Below are 20,887 nucleotides of genomic sequence, written 5' to 3'. Positions count from 1 at the left end.
GAGGACACAGTATCTAAAACTTTCCAAGTTAAAGCCTGGCTGAAAGTAAATGCTTTTGTCTGGCACAATAGGTCCAAACCAGCACTTTAAATTTAGCCCAGAAGCTAGCTTCTGCTTAGAGCTTTCAGATTGGGAAAAGGTGATCCACGGGGCCCCAGAATGCTGGTATCATAACAGATGCACAAGGGTGCTGGGGGTGGTGCTGTCCATGTACCCCTGCTTCCTCCAGATAACTCAAATAGCTTTCCAGAGGCAGTAGGAATGACAGAAACTATTTGATCAGCAGTGGACGCTGTTACAAATGCATGGTTTGTCCAGTATTACAGATCACAGATTTGTAGATTTGGAAGGGACCATGAGGGTCATCTAGTCCAACCCCCTACTTGCAGGGATCCTTCACCCAACGTGGGGATCAAGCCCGTGACCCTGAGATTAAGAGGCTCATGCTCTACTGACTGAGCTATCCCTCATCTCATTAGTTTCTTGAGAGTTCTGCTTCCCATCCTATATGGGTCAGAAGAATATTGGGTCCTTGCCATGTCTTATGTCTGCTTTTCTATTTTGGCTTGGGAGGAACTTTATTTGTTCTTTTGCCAAAATTTCTTTCATCCTTGCTCTCTTGTTTTCCTTGCAGTCCTTTAAACATTTCAGAGTACAGTATGAAATAAAGAGGAAACAGATTGAATCTGCAATACAGTCTCTAAGGAAAGACGGCAAGCTGTCTCTTGATCAAGCTTTGGTGAAGCAAGCATGGGACAGAGTTACTTCCCGGGTAAGTTTTCAAAAAATATTGTTGCACACATCCCAGTCTCTGAGCAGTGAGATACTCCAGGGGTACCACCACTTACACTGGGTTTGCTTTCTTAGAATGAAGGTAAATGGAGGCTGTGGTCTCTTTAGGATATATAGTTTTATTTGCACACCTATACAATCTGCGCATAGAATGAAGAGGCTCATAGCATCAACACTCCACAAGTCTTGCCTCCCAATAAGGTTCCCAAGCCATAGCACTGGGTTTAGTGCAGAGCAAGACAAGTCTCTGTGTTCCAAGCTTCCAGCATGAGCCAAAATTCTCTCTCACGCACAGTCTCCCTTGGCCTGATGTTCCCCATCCTAAGTTGAGTGGCAATCAACCAGGTAAGTGGGGCAGGTCTCTCTCTCTCTCTCTCTCTCTCTCTCTCTCTCTCTCTCTCTCTCTCTCTCTCTCTCTCTCTCTCTCTCTCTCTCTCTCTCTCTTACACCCACCCACCCTCCCTTCTGTGGCCCTAAAATCTACTCTATGTTCCCCACAGGTAGTTACTAGGCAGCTATGCAACTATACTGGTTAGAAGACATAGCAATGTTCATGTCCATTGCTCACTGCTTCTTCTAGTTATACAGCCCATACACAAAAAGGCACAGTCACTGGCCATATACCAAAGTGTTGCTTTCTAGGATCCTACCTGCCTAGTAGGCTGATTGACTTCCTCCTGGGGCCTGATTGGGCTGCTCCTGCAGGCCAATCAGGTTGCTGCATTCTAGGATCCTACCTGCCTATTGTTCTAGGATCCAAGCTTAGTACATAACAGGTATAGAAGTTTTCGTGCAGAAGGAAAGATGGTACATTTCAGGAACTGGAAATGCTGACAGGAGCAGAGTGGTGTGTATCACAGTATGGGTACTTCAAGTTTCTTACTAGATTGCTTTATATATATTTTTCCTGAAAATTTTGTTATTGTATGGCAACACTAGCCACTTGTCTGAAATCTCAGTTTAATGCAACTGTCAGCTTATCCATAAAGAATGTTTTAATGTACTTACACCTCTGCTTGTTGTGGAGGAGCCAAACCATATGGTTAGCATTGTGTTCACAACATCATTATTTATCAATATTTTCATGTGTATCTGGGGTTTTTGAATCAAATACGTTACATCCCCCCACATCTCTAAATAATACCCCCAGACTATACATGCTGATGCTACTAACAGTCTTAATGTTTGCATTTTTCAGATATTTGAATGGCACCTGCACCTTGATAAATCTCTCCCTGCTCCTCTGGGTACTATTGGAGCCTGGCTTCATCGTGCAGAGGCTTCTCTTACGGAAGAAATCATCAGTCAACAAGCTCATGAGGAAACAGCAAACATCATAAACAGAAAGCTTGAACATCAAAAGGTTTGTAGTGTGATTCTTCATAACGGTTATATTAAAACTATCACATTTTGCTAAAACACAGTGTAGGATGATATTTTGATAACATGAGCAGCGTTAGGTTCTTTTGTCAAAAACTAAGTAAAAAGAAGGAGGCTGAAATAGATTGGAATCTTCACGATAAGAGAAAAAAGATCCTACTTTTAAAAAAGAAGGGTGTGCATTTCCTTTACTGTTTTCAGCTTTTGCTATCATGTTTTCTGAATGGAGGCCCAAATATGTTATGCTAGTTTTGCTACATTCTTTGAAATAAAAAGAGAATCCTGAATGAAACATTGCTTTCATGAGCAATATGTTAGCAGCCTAGGATAAATGAACACTTGGCCAGCTTTCTCTGTTCCCTCTAACTTCACCCATTCACTTGCTTTGTTTATATCCCTATTAATAAATGTATATCTTAAGTGCTTAAGCACAAACTAAGGAACACAAGCATAAGTGGACAAAAAATAGGGCAATTTCAAGGAGGAATAAGTTTCCAAACGTTTTGGAAACCACCTGCCAACCAAGTGGTAGTTTCTTAACTTCATTCTGCCTTTTTGGTAGAGGGGAGGGGCTTGACAGTGGAGCTTTGACCACTGTCATTTCACCCCAGAATGGTGCCATGTCAAGAGCATTTAAGAAGAAAGGGCAGCGGCTGGAATATGGTTTCTGTGAGAGCAGAGATCTTTCCTGGCCTTGATGAAAAAGCCAAAGTGCAGAATGGGGCACCAGTCAAAACAGAAAGGGAGGCCTGCAGAGTCTCAGAAGCAAATTGCATATTTTGCGGGGCTATGGCAGGCTCCAGGGGGAGGGAATATTCAGTGAAAATTGCCTCCTCCCCTGTTCTGCCACTGGGATTCCTTTGCTGGATCTGTTGACAGAAGAATCCCTTCCATTTGTGGGAGGTGAAGGCTGGTTCCATTCAACCCGATGAAATATGTTTTAATTTAAAAAAGCGCACCCCATTTTCTCTTTGGTATTGAAACAATATTAGTGATATTAAATAAATGCCATTATTTACTCCTATGCAATTTTAAGTGGGCTTTCTACAAAGGTCTTCTAATTGTTTGATCTTAATGATTTATTTTCTTATTCTTTTTGTTATTAAAATGTGCGGCATCTCTTTGCAAAGTTGTAAGAAAAATTTCTTCTTTGTTATGACATAAGGCAATATTTAGTTAATTGGTTTTCTCATGCTGAATTGCGATGGGAAGATCTGAAATGGAGAATTTAGACATGGGATTAAATGCGTCCTTCTTAAAATCAGATTAATTTGGGGCATCTGGTGGATGCCCTCTAAATCAATCTAGCTTAATAGGTCCCATTCCAAATTAAAGATTGGCGGATGTCTGCCCAATGCTTTTAAGAGACTACTTTAACTGTACTAATGTGACTAACAATGAAATCCTATACATGTCTACTCAGAAGAATGCCCAGTTGAGTTCAGTGGGACTTGGAGGATTCCTGCCTTAAATTTATTTAAATGTACATCATTGCATGTGTTAGGAGGCCATCAGCATAGGGCTTAATGATGCCTGCCAGGCTGTGACCATGAGCAGCTTGTAGATAGGAGCATCTGGGAAGGAGAGGAATGACTTGATGCCTATATAGGAAATATCCATAGCCCTCCAGTTGCAAATAATGACTGGTACTTTGCATGTATGCTGCCCGCATGCAGTTTAGGGCAAGCCAGGAGGGAATGTATAATTCTCAAATTATTTTTAATGCTCCTGATTGCAAGCTTTACCTCATAGAATCATAGGGTTGGTAGGGACCCTAAGGATCATCTAGTCCAACCCCCTGCAATGCAAGAATATGCAGCTGTCCCATACGAGGATCAAGCCTGCAACCTTGGCATTGTCAGCACTAACCAACTGAGCTATCCACCTCCTCAGTGTTTCATTTAAATTTCATAACTTTCAGTTGATAGATCATGTTTTTAAAGAAATGTTTTACAATTATAAATACTTCCTAAAATTATTATATCTCCAACTTTATAGTGTTTAGAATGCTTCTTTATCAACAGCTGCAGCTCCTTGAAAATGTCATTCAGGCACTTGTAATGCATTACATTTTGTTGTTTTTGTTGTCTTCAAATGTTGCATGTTTCAAGAATTGCTCTCTACCTAGGGATGTACGAACATGCCTCAATCCTTTCCAATATTCATTTGCACATTCATCTGGCATTTTTTGTTCTGTTGCAATTGTTTCTATGTTGCACAAGCCAATGTTCAGTTTCATTGTCACGTCATGTCAGTTTGCCTAGCGCGCAACAGACGCTCAGGGTTGGATTCACCTAATGAGTGCCGTCAGCAAGCTCCTTTCACCCGTCTCTTCCACTGTGTCACTGACATCCCTGAAATTGGCCCACGGGGAGTTGGAGAAGCCCCAGAACAGGGGGAGGAGAGGGGGGATCATTCTACCTGACAAGCTGCACTGCTTGTGCTGATGGGACAGTCACCATAGCGTGACATTGAAATCCATCCTGATATCTCAATTCCAGGCCCGTACTTATTCAATAAAATAAAATAAGACAATAGGATAAGATAATATAAAATTAATTTGTGTTTTGTCTGCATCTAAGTCTTACTAAGGGACGTGGGTGGCGCTGTGGTATAAACCACTGAGCCTAGGGCTTGCCGATCGGAAGCTCCTGTTGCTCGGTCCCAGCTCCTGCCAACCTAGCAGTTCGAAAGCACATCAAAGTGCAAGGAGATAAATAGGTACCACTCCAGCGGGAAGGTAAATAGCGTGTCTGTGTGCTGCTCTGGTTTCGCCAGAAGCTGCATAGTCATGCTGGCCACATGACCCGGAAAAACTGTTTGTGGACAAACGTCGGCTCCCTTGGCCAGTAAAGCGAGATGAGCGCCGCAACCCCAGAGTCGTTCGCGACTGGACTTAACTGTCAGGAGTCCCTTACCTTTTTTTTAAAGTTTTACTAGTTACTTGGGCAGTACCACTGCCCTTATACCGATTTAGGCTCTAGTTTTTTGTATTAGGTTTGCGTTTAATTTGCAGCTGTGTTCTGTTTCTTGTTCCTGTCTTTATTAGTACTTTGTTGTGTATTTGTTGGCATGGGTGTGAGAGAGCTAATCGTGAGTACACTGTACACAGCCCAACGCATTGTACAGTTGTACAAGTACAGTGGTACCTCAGGTTACAGACGCTTCAGATTACAGACTCCGCTAACCCAGAAATAGTACCTCGGGTTAAGAACTTTCCTTCAGGATGAGAACAGAAATCGTGCAGCAGTGGCGCAGCCGCAGTGGGAGGCCCATTAGCTAAAGTGGTATCTCAGGTTAAGAACAGTTTCAGGTTAAGAACGGACCTCCAGAACGAATTAAGTTCTTAACCCGAGGTACCACTGTAGCTGTGTTAAATGTTTATACACAGTGAGTATGTAAACTAAAAAGCATCTATGAAGCATCAGTTCAATAGCCATTGTGCCACAATAGGCAGACGTGGCAGAGCTGTTGGCAGTAGCAGCAGCACCTGTCAGGTGGTTGTGGGCAGCAGCCCATTCTGATTCCTTACTGTTGTAAATCTACTTGGATGTGTTGTTGTCTTTCAAGTTAAGGGCTGTGAAAAGCAGCATTTTGAAGTAATTTTGTCACAAGAATGACAAGTGAAAAAATTGAAGTTGGCTTACTTATTTACCTATATCAACCTTATGCTAGTCAGTTTACATAAGGGCTATGCGTCACTAAATCCTCCACACTCAGGCAGCCCAAGGACAGATACATGTAGCATCTTTTCATTCTGGTTATTTCTTAAGTGATGATTACTAGTAATTCATTTTAATATGTAATCTCCCTTAAACCTTTGAAGTACTGTTGCTTAGATACTACAGAGAAGAGTTATTATTAGGCTTATACTGATTTGTATTTATCAGCATGGGTTAGCGGCTTCCCCTGCTTCTAACACAGACAATACTTATTGATCAGTCTTATTTCATGTGCCAAAGTTCACTGTGCATTGAATACATAACATACTTGATGGATCTAAATCTGTAGGTTTTAAGAGGGGAAAGAATTTGTTCAGGTGCTTTGAGCAGTGCAGTAAATGTGCAGTGCTGGGGTAGAGGTGGAAAATTATAGACATGAAATGTTAACAGCTGCCAACTGTTGATTTTTATCTCAACAAATGAGAGATTGGTAGATAGATACCTTATGCAACATGTTCCCTTCAAGCTGCAAGTGCTTTAGGCAGTGCCTCTATTGCCTGTTTTCAAATGTGCCAGAATTATTAGACACAGCTTTGGCTCAGTATCTCACAAGGCACTTTCCTTCTGTAGAAGCTTTTGCTGCTGTAAATGCTTTACCTCGCATATAAATGTAGCAGCGTGATCAAATGCTCTCATACACTGAGTCATCAGTGCAGATTTTAAAAATTGTACTTATTAAAATTGCCTACGGTGAACCTTTTTTCGCCTTCTCTTTCCCTTTAAAAAATATCCAATTTAGGATGTGCTTAAAAATGTGGATGGTTACAAAAAGACATTCCAGGAGATCCACAGAGCTCGATTTGTCAATGGAGTCCCTGTTCCACCAGAACAGCTAGATGATATGGCAGAGAGGTAAGTCATATTTCATTCTTAAATGCTGCAATGATAAAAGGATCTGTTTGATTTACATTATTTTCAGTTAAAGTCGGTGCCTCTTAGGTTTCCAGTGGGCTTTTACTGTCTATGGAAACAACAAGTTGTTGTTGTAAACATCTTGCAAAGCCTTTTCTGGCTATTACTGATAAAAGCTTAAAATTAAATAAGCTGTGGATTTTGATCTCTCTCTCTCTCTCTCTCTCTATATATATATATAGTGGTTGTTTGTTGTCAATGAACGTTAGGAAATATGTTATGTAACAACATGTTGAACATATTTATGGGAGAAGTAGGAAAATGATACTTGACAATGAAAAGCATTTAGACTACAGTCTTAAATATATTTACTAAAAAGCAAGCTCTGTTGAATTAAATGAAATGTACTTTGATGTAAGCATGTTTAGTACAGAGCAGTAAGTCACATTTTCTTCACTTAATAAACATAATCATTAGTTTGCTACTAATTAGCAATATACAAAATAACGACAATGTAAAATTAAATGTGCCTTTAGGCTTTGCATTTGCAGCCTGAAAACATAATTTTCTGCAAATTGAATGTTAACTATAGTGTGATTCATGTCTAGGTTTGAATTTGTTGCCTCTACATCTGAGCTCCATCTGCTGAAAATGGAATTCTTGGAACTGAAATACCGTCTGCTATCACTCTTGGTCCTTGCAGAGTCAAAATTAAAATCATGGATTATCAAATATGGAAGAAGGGAATCTGTTGAACTGCTTCTTCAAAACTATATTGTAAGCTTATCTTGATTCATTTTTGAATGCAACTTTGAAACGTAAATGAAATATATAAACCAAGAATGCAAAAATAAATAGATCTTACAGGGTGGTGTCAAAATGGTGCCCCTCCATTGGCGGAGCACATCCTTCAGCGGAATGAGCAGAGAAGCAACCTTTGGCAATTCCTCTTCTCCCATGCAATCCCCATGCCCCCTGAAAGCTGCTCTGGGGGCCTACCCAATCCTCCAGAACAGATTTTTGGGGAACATTCAGGGCAAATAAAATTGCCTCACTCCCTTTCCTGCTGATGGATAACACCAGCTGGATAACACCCACAGCTGCATGGTCTGTATGATGGCAATCTTTCTTCCTTTTTGGAAAGAAAAAGCTTCCTTCTTCTTCTAGGCTAACATATTTTCCACAGAAAGGAGTCACAGAATGAGTGGAGGTGAAGCCTCCCACATTGTGATGAGTCAAGGCACACACTGTGCCACATCGCCCATGTTCTTAATATATGCTCTTTTTACTAGGCAACTGTCAATCCTCTGGAAATGAACTGTTCCCTCCTAAGCAGTCACAAAGCATTCATGTTCAGCTTTCTTAGCATTTTACTTAAGAACCTACAGTTTTGTGTTACACTGTAACTGACTCAGTTACAGAATTTGCATTTTGCCTGCAGAATGTGCCGGGTTCAAACCCTGTCATTGCCAGGTGAACTTGGTAAAGGCTACTGGCTGAAATCCTGGAAAGCCAGTCAGTAGGTAATACTGAGCTAGATGGACCAAGGTTCTGGCCAGTATGAGACAAGTTTGTATTTTTGATGCACAGATTATATCAATATAATATAATCAATATAATATATTGATATAGTATACCACTATAAAGATGTTCCACACATAGTGTTGGATCTGGACTAAGTTACTTAGGTTCCACTGAATTCATTGGAACGATCTATTTATGACTTGAGTTCCACTGGTTTCAATGGAATCTAAGTATAACTAATAGAGCAGCCCCAAGTCCCAGCTGACAACCATGGTGTAGACTAGGGTGGTGTATTGATCACTGCATCCTAAGTCTTCCTAAAGATTGCAAGACCAACAAGTCTCTGTGGTTGAGATAGCAGTGGTGCAAATTTTGTTGTTTGGTTGCTTTTACCGAATCTGATCATCATAGCTTCCATTTTTAAAAGAGGTGGGAAAGATATGCACAATTTTTAAGAAAAAAACTTCTGGGGGTGGAAACTTAAGGGGGGTACCCTAAAATAGTCCAATAATAACATGATGTCACAGTACATTAAAAGACTGGAAGGAGGTGGGGGGAACTGACAGTTGAGTGAGAGGTTGGAATAGAATGGAGTAATTGGAACAGGAGTGTGGAGAAATGTATACCGGTATATATATGTGGTAGGAAGAACCATCTCATTGTCAGAAAAGGTCACTTTCTGTTTTATTAGAAGCTATTTTTAAATGACCCCATGAATGGGAGAGAGAGCCATCCATAGAAATTAATGGAGAAATAAAATAATTTAATACAGCTTGGATTGGGCACAATATACCCATAACCCCCACAACCCTTTCAGAATGCTGACCTTCTGTTGGAGCACGAGACTGTTGGGTGGAGCTGTCAGCCAGGTTGGGGTGCAAGGTGCTAGACTGGAGCAGTTACAAACACTGCAATATCTTGCTGAAGGGTCCCCCTTGTTTTAATTATCTATGGATTTTTGAGGTGGGAGGAGAATGACCTAGGTGGAATCTATACACATATAAAAAACGCTGTGAAAATGCATTATTTTAAAATGTTTTGAAAAATACGTTGAACTTTGCATCTAGTGTCGCATTTGTATGTTACACTTTACAACACATTTAAAACGTTTTATTTGCAGCTGTGTAGCTGAGTCCCTAGTCTGTTCTTCAGTGCAACATATCATTTACAGTTGCTAACATGTAAAGTTAATACTAGTAACATGTAAAGTGTCAACATGTAAAGTTGACACTAGAAGAGCTTACTAGTAAAGTCAAGTTGCATTTTGTAGTTGCAGACAGGCCATTCATCTCCCCAGTATTCTCCTTTCTCCATTCATTTCTGTGCAAGTCAAATCCCACTTAACTTTGAAGTAAGATCCATCAAATTCAATAGGACATTTGAATAGATATGGGGCAGTATTCAACAAACATTTTTGTGCCAATGCAACGATTAGCACTAGCACAAGTGGTTAGCCTCCCTCTCCTACTCTCGTCCCATCCCCAAATCTGCTCTGCACGTTACTATAGACAGTATTGAATTAGTTTATATAAAATGTGAAGGGATTTATGTTGTTCAAAATGAAAAGAGAGGAAGGGAAGTCATTGATATTTTAAGGTTGTTTAAGTGAATATTCTAAAATGTAAAATGGAAATTTAATTAAAAAATTAAATTCTGAATTAGACGGATCAGTGCTCTGATGCATTATAAGACAGTCATTCATTTAATCTGAATGACATCCCAATCCCTAATTGTGACACCTTTTAATAACTAATAATTTGTGCTCAATGATTATTGAAATCCTCTGTTAATATTTTACAAAGTAATGCACTTTTTGATGATGGTGTAAAGTTTATAAATGTTCAGAAGCATTTCCATATTTCATTTTATAAGCCAATAGAGAAAGATGAAATCAGACAAAATTCTTAACATATGTGAAAATGTAGGTAATGTTTATTTCCCCATAAATTGTATCAATATCATTTGCATTCTCTCTCTCTTTTTTTTTCTTTTCAGTCTGTTATAGAAAATAACAAATTTTTTGAGCAGTATGAAGTTACTTACCAAATCTTGAAAAAGGCAGCTGAGATGTACGCCAGAGCTAATGGCTCATGTAAGTAACAATATATTTGTTTGGCATTAGATTAAAGTGCTTCTAGATTCCATTTTTGCTGTATGATCAAGCTGAACTGTTGCTAAGCAATTTGGAACATGACAAAATTAGAGTTCAGTGTACAAATTAACAACTAGAAGATCAACTAGATGAAGAAAATTCAAAGCAATATTCTTGGCAATAACGCAGTAGGCATTCTCTAGTTTTGCACTGAAGCATATGGAAGCAAGCAGTCCCTAAGCAAAACATAGGAGTCCCTTGACAGCATTATCGGTAACAGCTAGTAATTTAATGGGTGTATCATTGTTGATTTCAGGCACCTGTATCATCCACATGTTCTACCCTTAGTACAGAGAAATTGATGTGGCTTTGTGCTTCCTTGTTTGATAAACAGATTTCTATTAATCTATAGGCCAGCATTGTATAAGAAATGAACAGATACACTGTGATATTCCTTACATATTTTATTGTTTGTACAAAGTGCTTCTTAGCCTTAAGATTGCATTGATATAGCAAAGACCATTTCCCTTTTCTTGGTCATGTATTTCCAGTGGTATAAGAACTAGGCTTTAGGATAAATAAGAACCATATAGCCCAGTCGCACACCTGCAGTAAGGCTGGGGGTAATAATACTACTGACGCTGTACAGTTATTGTAGCAATTACCAAGCACTAGGGAATGTTCTATAAATACAAACAAGAGAATTCCCTATGGAGATGGGTGGAGAAGTGGATTATTCTCTCCTGCCTCCCCCCCCCCATTTTCCATTTTTTTAAAAAATTCCTCCCTTTAGCGTCATGGGGGTGGGGTGAATTAACCATGCCAGCTCATATTTTTAAGCCATTGGGGTGGCAATATTAATTAAATTTACATATGACCTAAGGCAATAGCTCTGAAGTGAAAAAACACACTCTGTGTTGAGACTGTGAGTGCATGTGTGTTGTAGCCAGGGTTTTTTTTCAGCTGGGACTCACTGGAACCTAGTTCCAACACCTCTCAGGTGGGGCCCCATTGCCATTATAAGAGAACAAGGGAGGCGTTCATGGTGAGTTCCGGCACCTCTTTTTCTAGAAAAAAGCACTGGTTGTAGCAGACGTAATATTTGAAGTAACATTCTATTCCCCCCTGCATTAGGGAGAAGGAGGGATACTTCTTTAAAGATGCTGCTCACCATATGCCGTTTTCATCCGTACCAGGTTAAACATTGAAAACAAAAGCAAAACGCTACTGCCCAGTTAACCAGGGCACAGTTTGGGGCCAATCAAAAGTTTTAGAAGTGGTTAATCTAACCAATTAATGGATTAAAAGTTGCAGCTCTGGGAATACTCATTTCAGTTGGGTCAAGATTTATGTTAAACTCCAGTACTGTATTTCAGCCGAAGAGATAGAGAGTGTTATGAGATTCATGAATGAGACAACAACACAGTGGAGGCACTTGTCAGTAGAGGTGAGAAGTGTGAGAAGCATGTTAGAAGAAGTCATTGCTAATTGGGACCGATATAGCAGCACAGTGGCCAGTCTGCAAGCCTGGCTAGAAGATGCCGAAAAAATGCTGAATCAATCTGAACATGCCAAAAAGGTAAGGAACATTCTTTGATAAATGCTATAGTGGCTGTGTGTGCTCTTTGCCATTGTTTAACAGGGACCCTGATCCAAAGAACGTTAAGCACAGCAGCACTGGACATACATGTGGACCAGCATCATTTGCTAACAAAACAAATAATTAGTTACAATAGATTCGGTCAACTATTGGAAAGGGGGCAGGCTAGATGTTACAGGGCAACATAGGAGACAACTCCTAGGGGCCAAGGTCCCTTCAGCCCCCCCCCAATAAAATATTTGAGGGGGCCAGTGCCCCCCAAAGTTGATAAGTATTGCCATTCAAATGTGCCATGTCATGTAATTGCTTACCTGCCCCTCCCCGCAAAAAAATTATTCAAGTTGGCAGCCCTGCAGGGCAGGAGGATTCAGAGGTAGAGACAGGTCTGGCATTGTCTCCCGGAGAGAAGGAAATGGAAAGAGGAGACACATACACCTAGATGTAGCACCAACAGTAGTGAAGCCACTATATGCTCAGGTCCTCCGACAAGAGTGATCAGAGGATTAGCTTTGAAAGAAGCCAAGGCTCAGAATATGGAAAGAAATAGGTAGTAGAAATAATTTATCATCATAGTTTGCTGAAGGCTATCATGCATTGTGTCTTCAAAGATCAGCCTGGTCCAGGATCTCCTTACACACATAGAATCTCTGATATGTACAGTTTCTGCATAGGTGCCCCCATGCTTCCCTTTAGAAGGCAGGGCCAGTAAATATTTTGGTGGCTTTTTTTGCCAGTTTAGTCCTACACAGTCTCCGAGGTTCTTTGAGTGCTTTGGCCACACAGTCCTCAGCCTTTCTCCCCAGTATGAAGTTGAAGAGGTTGGGATCATCTCACAGCTGCTCTTGTTCACATTTGTAGCTTCAAAGTTTGAAAGAGGGTTACCTATTTATTCTTATCAAGGCAAGTGCATTTGTTGAAGCATGAACTGTAAATAAAGCAAGGTTGCACTTCAGTGTCTCAAATCTTCATTTGGGAAGTCTTAATGATGGCTACCTGCCCCCATAACAAATAGGTACCAAAGGTTTTCATTTTTTACAACATGCAGAAAACAGACATTGTCAGTCTAGTTGTAAAGGGAAGTAAGGAGGAAACCAAATGATGCTTTAATAAGTGGTGTGAGGTTTTTATGTTTGCATTTTCAGAATTCATTGCTAGTTGTGTTCTTCTTAGGATTTCTTCCGGCATTTACCACAGTGGATTCAGCAGCACACTGCTATGAATGATGCTGGCAATTTTCTGATCGAAACGTGTGATGAGACCATTTCCAGAGATTTAAAACAACAGCTGCTGTTGCTGAATGGACGATGGAGAGAGTTATTTATGCAAGTCAAACAAGTATGTCCTTGGTGGTTTTTGTTCCATAGTTGTTACCCATTAACACAAAAAGGAGCCGAAAGGGCAAAATCACTTCCCCAAGGTGTCTTTCCATGTGAGAAAGGATTTAAAGCGAGGCAGGAAACAGTTAAGCGGGGATATGTGGAAAGGTGGAAGGGGGCACAGAGAGAGAGAGAGAGAGAGGAGGAGGAGAAAAGGGTCACCATGTAAATTTGTTCGCAACTTCAAAAACACAGCTCATTACTCAGGAAAAGAAACCCATGAATACCTGAGTGTAACAGAGATACAGAGTGCGTGGCAGCAAAGAAAGAAGTGGCTTCACACAACTCCCAAGTGCTGGTGGGACGGCTTGCTTTCCCCTCTTGCCTGCCTCTGCCTTTAAGAGCGATGCCCGAGCCTGAGTAAGTTCAGGGGGCAGCGGCACAGGCACAGGCTCCCCCACCAATGGGGAGGGAGGGCGGAAAGCCCCGTGGCACCGCCAGTGCAATTCTGGCATACTTCCTCTGACCTCAGATGCAGAACATACTATTCTGACTCCTTATCCATACACTCTCCACTACACAGCGTCGAGTTCAGCCACATTTTGTCGCGTTTGTTGACTGAACACCCCCCTCAGTGATGACACCTGGGGTGGGCCGCTCCCACCGCACCCCCTTCCTGTGCCACTGTAAAGATGTGCATGTTACTTAATGCTATTTTCAATGCGAAAATATCACTTCACGGAGTTCTAAAAATAATACTGAATGAAATGCAAGCATTTGCTCCTGAACCAGTCAGTGTTCTATTGACCCTCTGTTTTATCTGCTTTCATAGTACGCTCGGGCTGATGAATTAGAAAGAATGAGAAAAGAATATTTGGATGGTGTAGCTGCCTTGTCTGCTTTCACTGATCAAGCAAAGAGGAAATTCCGTGCTCCTTTAGAAGTGTCCTTTCTAAATATGAAAATGTTTGTTCAAGAAATAGAGGCAAGTTTCTTTTTCTTCCAGCAGAGACCATTCTTTAAACATTCAGGGTTGAGTCCAATGGAGAGAGCAAGGTGATGTTTTGCTACCCTTTCAGCTCCCAACAGCACCTCCCACACTGGTCCAGAGTGTTGGGGGACTAGGTTTAGTTTACCCAACTATTATTCCCTTGTCTTCTATCCTGTCCTGCCTGTTGTACCCAGGGCTTATGGGAGAGTGCATCCTCTAGGGCAGAGCCTTATTTAGCTGGTGCATCAGTTTATATGTTCTGGTTTTCAGGTACTTTCTTTCCTTGCAAATATTACACTTTCCGTTGTATTTCTCCCTTGCTTACATGAGAACCAGGAAGAGCTGGTGTAGTGTAGTCATTATAATGGTGGACCAGAGGTAGTATTAAGTTTTACCCAGAGTAGATCTTGCACCTACAACTAGCCGGACAGTCACTGTATAAAAAGAAAGTGCATACCTACATACATAGTTACTGCTGAACTATTTGTTGCAGGATATTAAACAGAAAGTGCCTGTGATGGAATCTCAGTACAAGATGGTTACAAGGACAGCACAACTGGTTACCAAGGAACTCCCACCAGAAGAAGTCAATGAAATGCTTGCAACTATGTCAGGAATCAAAGGACAGCTTGGCAAGGTATTCAAGCAATTGTTGAAGATGTTCTAAAGCTTAGATGTAAGGCTAGGACTGATGTGCATGCCTACTTGGAAGTAAGTCTCGGAGAATTCAGTGGGACTTTCTCCCAGATGAGTGCCTGTAGGATTGCAGTATTACTTGCCCTATCAAAGAGGAAATCAGGCAAGGATGGCAGGTAAGATGAGGCTAAAAGGGTAGGCAGAGAAATGTGTGGGAGAGAGAAGCTGATGTGGAGTATAAGACAGTAGAATGACATCTCACCCACACAAATGTTCTAATGATAATTTAATAACTACATATAGTCAACATAAAGTGAATAATATTATAGGAACCTGTTACTATTTTAAACCTTTTATGTTGGGGCTAAGGGAATAATGATGCATTATAAGGCCCATTTTACTTTAAAAATGCACAATATACAATAATGTGAATATATATATATTTCTCAGGTAGATGGTACCTGTCCGGTTGTGCTCTATGAATCTCAGCAGCTGCTGCCTCACCTGGAAGAATTGGAGAAGCAAATTACAAATTTTTATGAATCTCTTGAGAAAGTCAATGAAATTATTTCTGTCCTAGACCCCGAAGTCCAACCTGCCGATGTTTTTAAACAGCAACATCAGGTATTTCTTCCATGAATGCTCAAAGGGGAGATTCAGTTGAACAGTTGAACTCTATTAGCCTTTGCCCTGCTTCATTTTGCTCTCCAAGGCCAAACTTGCCAGTTGTTCCTTTTATCTCTTGACTCCCTACTTTAGCATTCCAATCCCCTATAATGAGAAGAATATCCTTCTTTGGTGTCAGTTCTATAAGGTGTTGTAAGTCTTCATAGAATTGGTCAATTTCAGTTTCTTCAGCACCAGTAGTTGGTGCATAAACTTGGATTGCTGTGATGTTAAAAGGTCTGCCTTGGATTCGTATCGAGATCATTCTATCATTTTTGAGATTGCATCCCAGTACTGCTTACGCCACTCTTTTGTTGATTATGAGGGCCACTCCATTTCTTTTGTGGGTTTCTTGCCCACAGTAGTAGATATGATGGTCATCCGAACTGAATTCGCCTATTCCCATCCATTTTAGTTCACTGATGCCCAGGATGTCAATATTTATTCTTGCCATCTCATTTTTGACCACATCCAACTTACCCAGGTTCATGGTTCTTACATTCCAGGTTCCTATGCAATATTTTTCTTTACAGCATTGGACTTTCCTTTCGCTTCTACACGTTATCATAAATAGTGTGTTGAGTGCAGAGTGTTGAAAGCAGAAGTCACCTTTGCAAGCTTAGGCAGCAACCCTGTGCACCAATGAAAAAATGTTATTCTTCTGAGTGAACAGGAAAAAAGGCCTCATACAGCGTTGTGAATCTATCCTTATTAAAGCAATATGCAGCTCTTTGACCTATGCAGCTATCACGCACTTCTATTAGAACCCAGGAATCTCATCTGCTATCATTAGAAGGAATACTTTAGTAAATCTTTGTAAGGAATCAAAGGAATATGACATTAAAATTGTCTGGTAAGCAAGTTCCCTCTACCATAGGCTCTGCTTCAGGAGATAATCCTGCTTTGGAGAAATCATAATTAAACCATACCTGCCATATTATTCCAGGCTGCTGATCTTTGCTTTTAAAAATTACAATAATGGTACTTTCTAAAACACTTAAGGCACCACCTTACTTTTTGTGATGTTTTAAACAATAATCATTAAATTTTAATGGATTCTACTTGCTGAGTGCCTTTTATTTTTTTGCTTTGATGTGCCTCTTTATCTTCTGGGGAATGCAGTGATAGAGACGAAGGAACATGCGTATGAGTAACTTAAATCCTGATCCCAAGTATATTCACTCAAAGGTAGCCCCCCACTAGATTTTACTGGGGCTGAATTATATACAAGATGTTTTTAAAACTGCAGCCTTAGTCACCTGCTGAGACATACATAACTAATGTTACAGGTGAATTTTCCATATGACACAGAAATTGCTTTCTGAATGCTAATAAGCCCACAATACGGGTTTGTCATAAATGTAACATATTTACATAGGAAAATAGCCTTGAAGCATTTAATGAGTATCAATGAATCTTCTGTAATAATATTTTAAAAACTAAAATTTACATTAAAATTTTACATGATCAATCCTGTTTCATTTCAAATGCTCAAGAGCTATTTGAAAACATTGGGGCTTCAGTACACATAAACCTCACACAGGACTACGACCTTTAAAAAACGTTTGCAAAATAATAAATAACACCTAACTTTTGTGAAATGATACTACTGCAACTTCTGTATTTTAAGGATAAATTCACTCATTATTATTATGTTAAAAAAGAAAAAATGTGGACATACCACATGGATGTATTAGTTTGAGACTGGTGTTATTTTGACTATTTAGTTTTCCTTACTGTAAAAACACTTTTAATTTTGCTTTCATTTTTCATTTTCTTTTAGGATCTAGTAGCTTATCAAGAAAATTGCAAGAAAGACATATCACTAATTGAGAGAAACAGTCAGACCATTGTGAAGTTTGTGACTTCAAGTAAGGTGTTACACCACTTCAATCTTTCGGTGCTTCAAAAGAAAGTAGTAGAAATACAAGCTGCTTTTCAGGTAATTTGTTGTGAAAGGAGGTTGGTCCATTCTGCAGCACTCCCAGCATGAAAGAGCTGAGCCTTCATCTCAAATGTCTGAGAAGAAAGCCAGAGCCACCCAGATAACGTCAAATAAGGCAGCTTGAGGTGTGAAAGAAGAGGCTGGGCATCTCTCTGTTACGAGATGCTTTAGCTGCATCCTGCATCACAGATTCTGCATTTAGTTGAGAGGTTGAACTAGGCAGCCTCCGGGTTACTTTTCAGTTCTATGATTACACAAAGAAGATTTTCCTGAGTCTGATAAATTTTGGGAAAACCCTTGCCAAATTATGCTGTAGAAATAAAAATGCAGGTTAGATGACAAGAGTAGAGAAGGAAGCAGCCAGAGAACCCAGCAGCATGTGACATACATTTTTTTTTCCAAAGGCAAGCTGCTTCAGGAGATGAAAATTTGGAATGGTGGTCCACTGGAGGAGAGGTGCCTAACCTTTGCTTTAGCCCCTGGCCACCAAAACCCTTTCCTCCTTGAACTTTCTTACTGGAGCAAATGGCAGTGGCTCCTTCATGATGAGAGAAAGGGAGACATGCTGTGCAGGTCCAGTGGCCTTTGGGGAAGCATTTTTTCCACAAGGGCCACTAAGCAGTACACCACTGGCTTGAGAGGACAGGGAGAAATATTCCTCCTCCTCTCTCAATTCTTCTGGTTCCACCTTTCACCACTGTGCTGGTCCCAGTAACTGCAGTGTGAAATGGAGGCGGTTTCAGGTATTGCAGGTGATTGTGATGGAAAGAAAGAGAAGGTCTGGGGGACTTAGGAGCTAAGGCCAGTTTAAACTAGGTTTTCAGAACTATTACTTTTTAGATATTGGCGTGTTAGCAATATACTGTATCAGATTTCAGACAAATTGTGGGTCGTATCTGATTTTGCCCTGTTTGATTTCCCATTGATGATTTAAGCACTATAGCTCTCAAAATATCCAGTTTTCAGGCCATGTGCATATTAAAGCAGACTAAATCTAACCTACCCTCACAGAAGTCAGACTCTTTCAAAGCTTCTTATTAAAGAAATGCTTAAAAGGAAACACGGAAATGTTCATCATTTTGTTTTGTTCCATTTGGAGTAGAGTAACATAATCATGAAAACTAGGGTGATAGGCGACTAAGTTTTACTTAAAGTAGACCTACTTAAATCAATGGAGATAACTTCATTCATTTCAGTTCATTTTTTTTTTCAGTGGGTCTATTCTGAGTAAAACTTTGTTGCATACCACGCCTAAAGCTATTGTTATCTTTTTCTGTTTTCATTTACAAAGAATATGGCCAAGAAGACAAGTGACTGGAAGAAAAATGTGGAGGCAAACAGTCATTTGATGAAGCAGTTTGAGGAATCCAGAACAGAATTAGAAAATGTTCTACAGATAGCACATCGTTGCCTAAAGGAAAAAGGCAGACCTGAAGAACTTCTCAGAAAACATACCGTGAGTATAAACTCTTATTTTCAACATGATCCTATTCAGCTGATAGCCATGTATATTTAGGAATCACAATAAAGCAAGCATTTACATATTTGTATGTGACAGGATATAATTTCTGAAAAAGCTGATTTTAGTGAAATTGAGAATTAACCTACTCCAGACCCATAAGTTAGGATATGATTGACCTTTTCCTGCTGCAGGCAAATTTCTGCTTGTGGGGAGAGGACGAAAATAACCTCACACCTTTGTGGATGTGCACAAATCACAGTGTACCATCTGTTACTCAGAACAGAAAGTCGGTGTGTACTTGCATATAGCTGCCCACCCACACCTTTCCCCCATAGCTTGAAAGAGAATTCCCATGAGTAGCTATGTGAGAAATAAAAACTGGCCTCCCATTCTGAGTAATGTTTGGGGTTTATGTAGCTGGACGGGGAGTGAGCAGCACAAGGGACATTTTATATGGAACTTAGTAATATAAATTATGTACTAAGTGTAGCTCTGTTTCCTGCCAATAAAGATTTAGAGGAAAGTGGTGATATGGAACCTTGTTGCTTGATGTGGCTACTACTTCATCATTGTAATAATTTATCATTATCATTATCATTACCAATATTACCACTACAACACCAAAATACCCACATGTCCTAAGTTCCTAGTGATATGAAGTATTTGTATTGGCCATGCTTTTCTGGTAGTTTGGACAATATAGGCTCAGATGCCATTCATAAAAGCAGGCCCAACAGCAATACCACCTTCCTCCTTTAGTCTGAGATTTTGTCACCAGTTGTGTGTTTTCCCTAGCAAAGCAGTAACGTTCTCACTATGTACTATTATTTTTCAACATCAGGATTTTTTCAGTCAGTTGGACCAGAGGGTGCTAAATGCTTTCCTGAAAGCTTGTGATGAGCTTACTGATATCCTTCCTGAGCAAGAACAACGCTCTCTTCAGGAAGCTGTTAGGAAGTTACATAAGCAATGGAAGGTTAGTATTTCCAGATTTAAGTAAGCATGGTTCCACTTGGTCTCTGTGGGTGGTCTCTTTGTACAAATTTTCTTCTCAGCTTTTCTTGAACAGGCAAAATTAGAAATCCCCATGTGTTTATATTTACTTACATTGTGCAGCTCAAACAATATTAAAAAAATTATTAACATCATATTATAAAATAATGGAAATGAGTATCATGTTAACTTCCTCTTTCCTCTCCCACCGTTTATGGAGTGTAGGATGCCCAGTCAGAAGCCCCATACCATTTACTTCGCTTGAAGATACAAGTGGAAAAGAGCAAATTCCTAGCAACAGTGCAAGAATGCCATGCTGAACTAGCTCGAGAGCAAGAGCTGGTGTCCAAGGAGAGCAGTGAGAAGATAATTAGAGAGCACAAGGTAAGCCTGAAAAGCAGTTATATGGGTACATGTAGAAATTGTACATATGTGCTTGTACAATTCCATGAGAATTGTGAAGTACACAATGTGCTTCAGAAGACAAGCAATATGATCCTTACATTCCTGTTCAAGATACGCTTGTGTTGAAATAAACCCTATATGATTTCAACTTCCACAGTCAAATGGATAGGATTCTCCAACTTGGATTGTGATCCAAGGGTACTTGTATAGCTCAGTGATTATAAAAAAATTAATCAAAATTACTAGTGCCTGGTCAACAGTGATCACATGGGGAGGGCTGCCCATTAGGTACTTTAAACAGTCACATTTGATATATAGAATCTCAATAGTAATTGTAATACTCATGAGGGGAGAGAAAAATAAAGTATAAAAAACACTACCATGTGGCAGTTTGAGGGCTGGATTCCTTGCAATGGTGGCACAAGCTGGAGAGAAGGTGTGTGTCTTCTCACAAATGCACTGTCATATCTTTTTTTAAATTGAAATGTACTTGCAAGATTTTAAATACATA

The 20,887-nt window shown here is 40.0% G+C and overlaps 1 protein-coding gene across 20 annotated transcripts in view; it reads left to right on the top strand.

The window, feature by feature from the left end:
• Window positions 1-20,887, top strand: part of SYNE1 (spectrin repeat containing nuclear envelope protein 1) — a 276,264-nt gene that overhangs the window by 63,340 nt on the left and 192,037 nt on the right. For all 20 annotated transcript variants that reach the window (XM_083607892.1, XM_083607884.1, XM_083607889.1 and 17 more), the window contains 14 exons: window positions 635-772; window positions 1,991-2,155; window positions 6,634-6,746; window positions 7,355-7,523; window positions 10,266-10,362; window positions 11,739-11,941; window positions 13,133-13,297; window positions 14,111-14,263; window positions 14,763-14,906; window positions 15,356-15,529; window positions 17,355-17,513; window positions 18,808-18,972; window positions 19,820-19,954; window positions 20,197-20,355. In XM_083607892.1, coding sequence (XP_083464018.1) covers window positions 635-772; window positions 1,991-2,155; window positions 6,634-6,746; window positions 7,355-7,523; window positions 10,266-10,362; window positions 11,739-11,941; window positions 13,133-13,297; window positions 14,111-14,263; window positions 14,763-14,906; window positions 15,356-15,529; window positions 17,355-17,513; window positions 18,808-18,972; window positions 19,820-19,954; window positions 20,197-20,355 — 2,139 coding nt within the window. The remainder of the gene's footprint in view (window positions 1-634; window positions 773-1,990; window positions 2,156-6,633; window positions 6,747-7,354; window positions 7,524-10,265; window positions 10,363-11,738; window positions 11,942-13,132; window positions 13,298-14,110; window positions 14,264-14,762; window positions 14,907-15,355; window positions 15,530-17,354; window positions 17,514-18,807; window positions 18,973-19,819; window positions 19,955-20,196; window positions 20,356-20,887) is intronic.

This window comes from Podarcis filfolensis (assembly GCF_964270895.1).
Source record: "Podarcis filfolensis genome assembly, chromosome: 3".
Taxonomy (NCBI): Eukaryota; Metazoa; Chordata; class Lepidosauria; order Squamata; family Lacertidae; genus Podarcis; species Podarcis filfolensis.
This window is presented reverse-complemented; position numbering and strand designations above follow the sequence as displayed.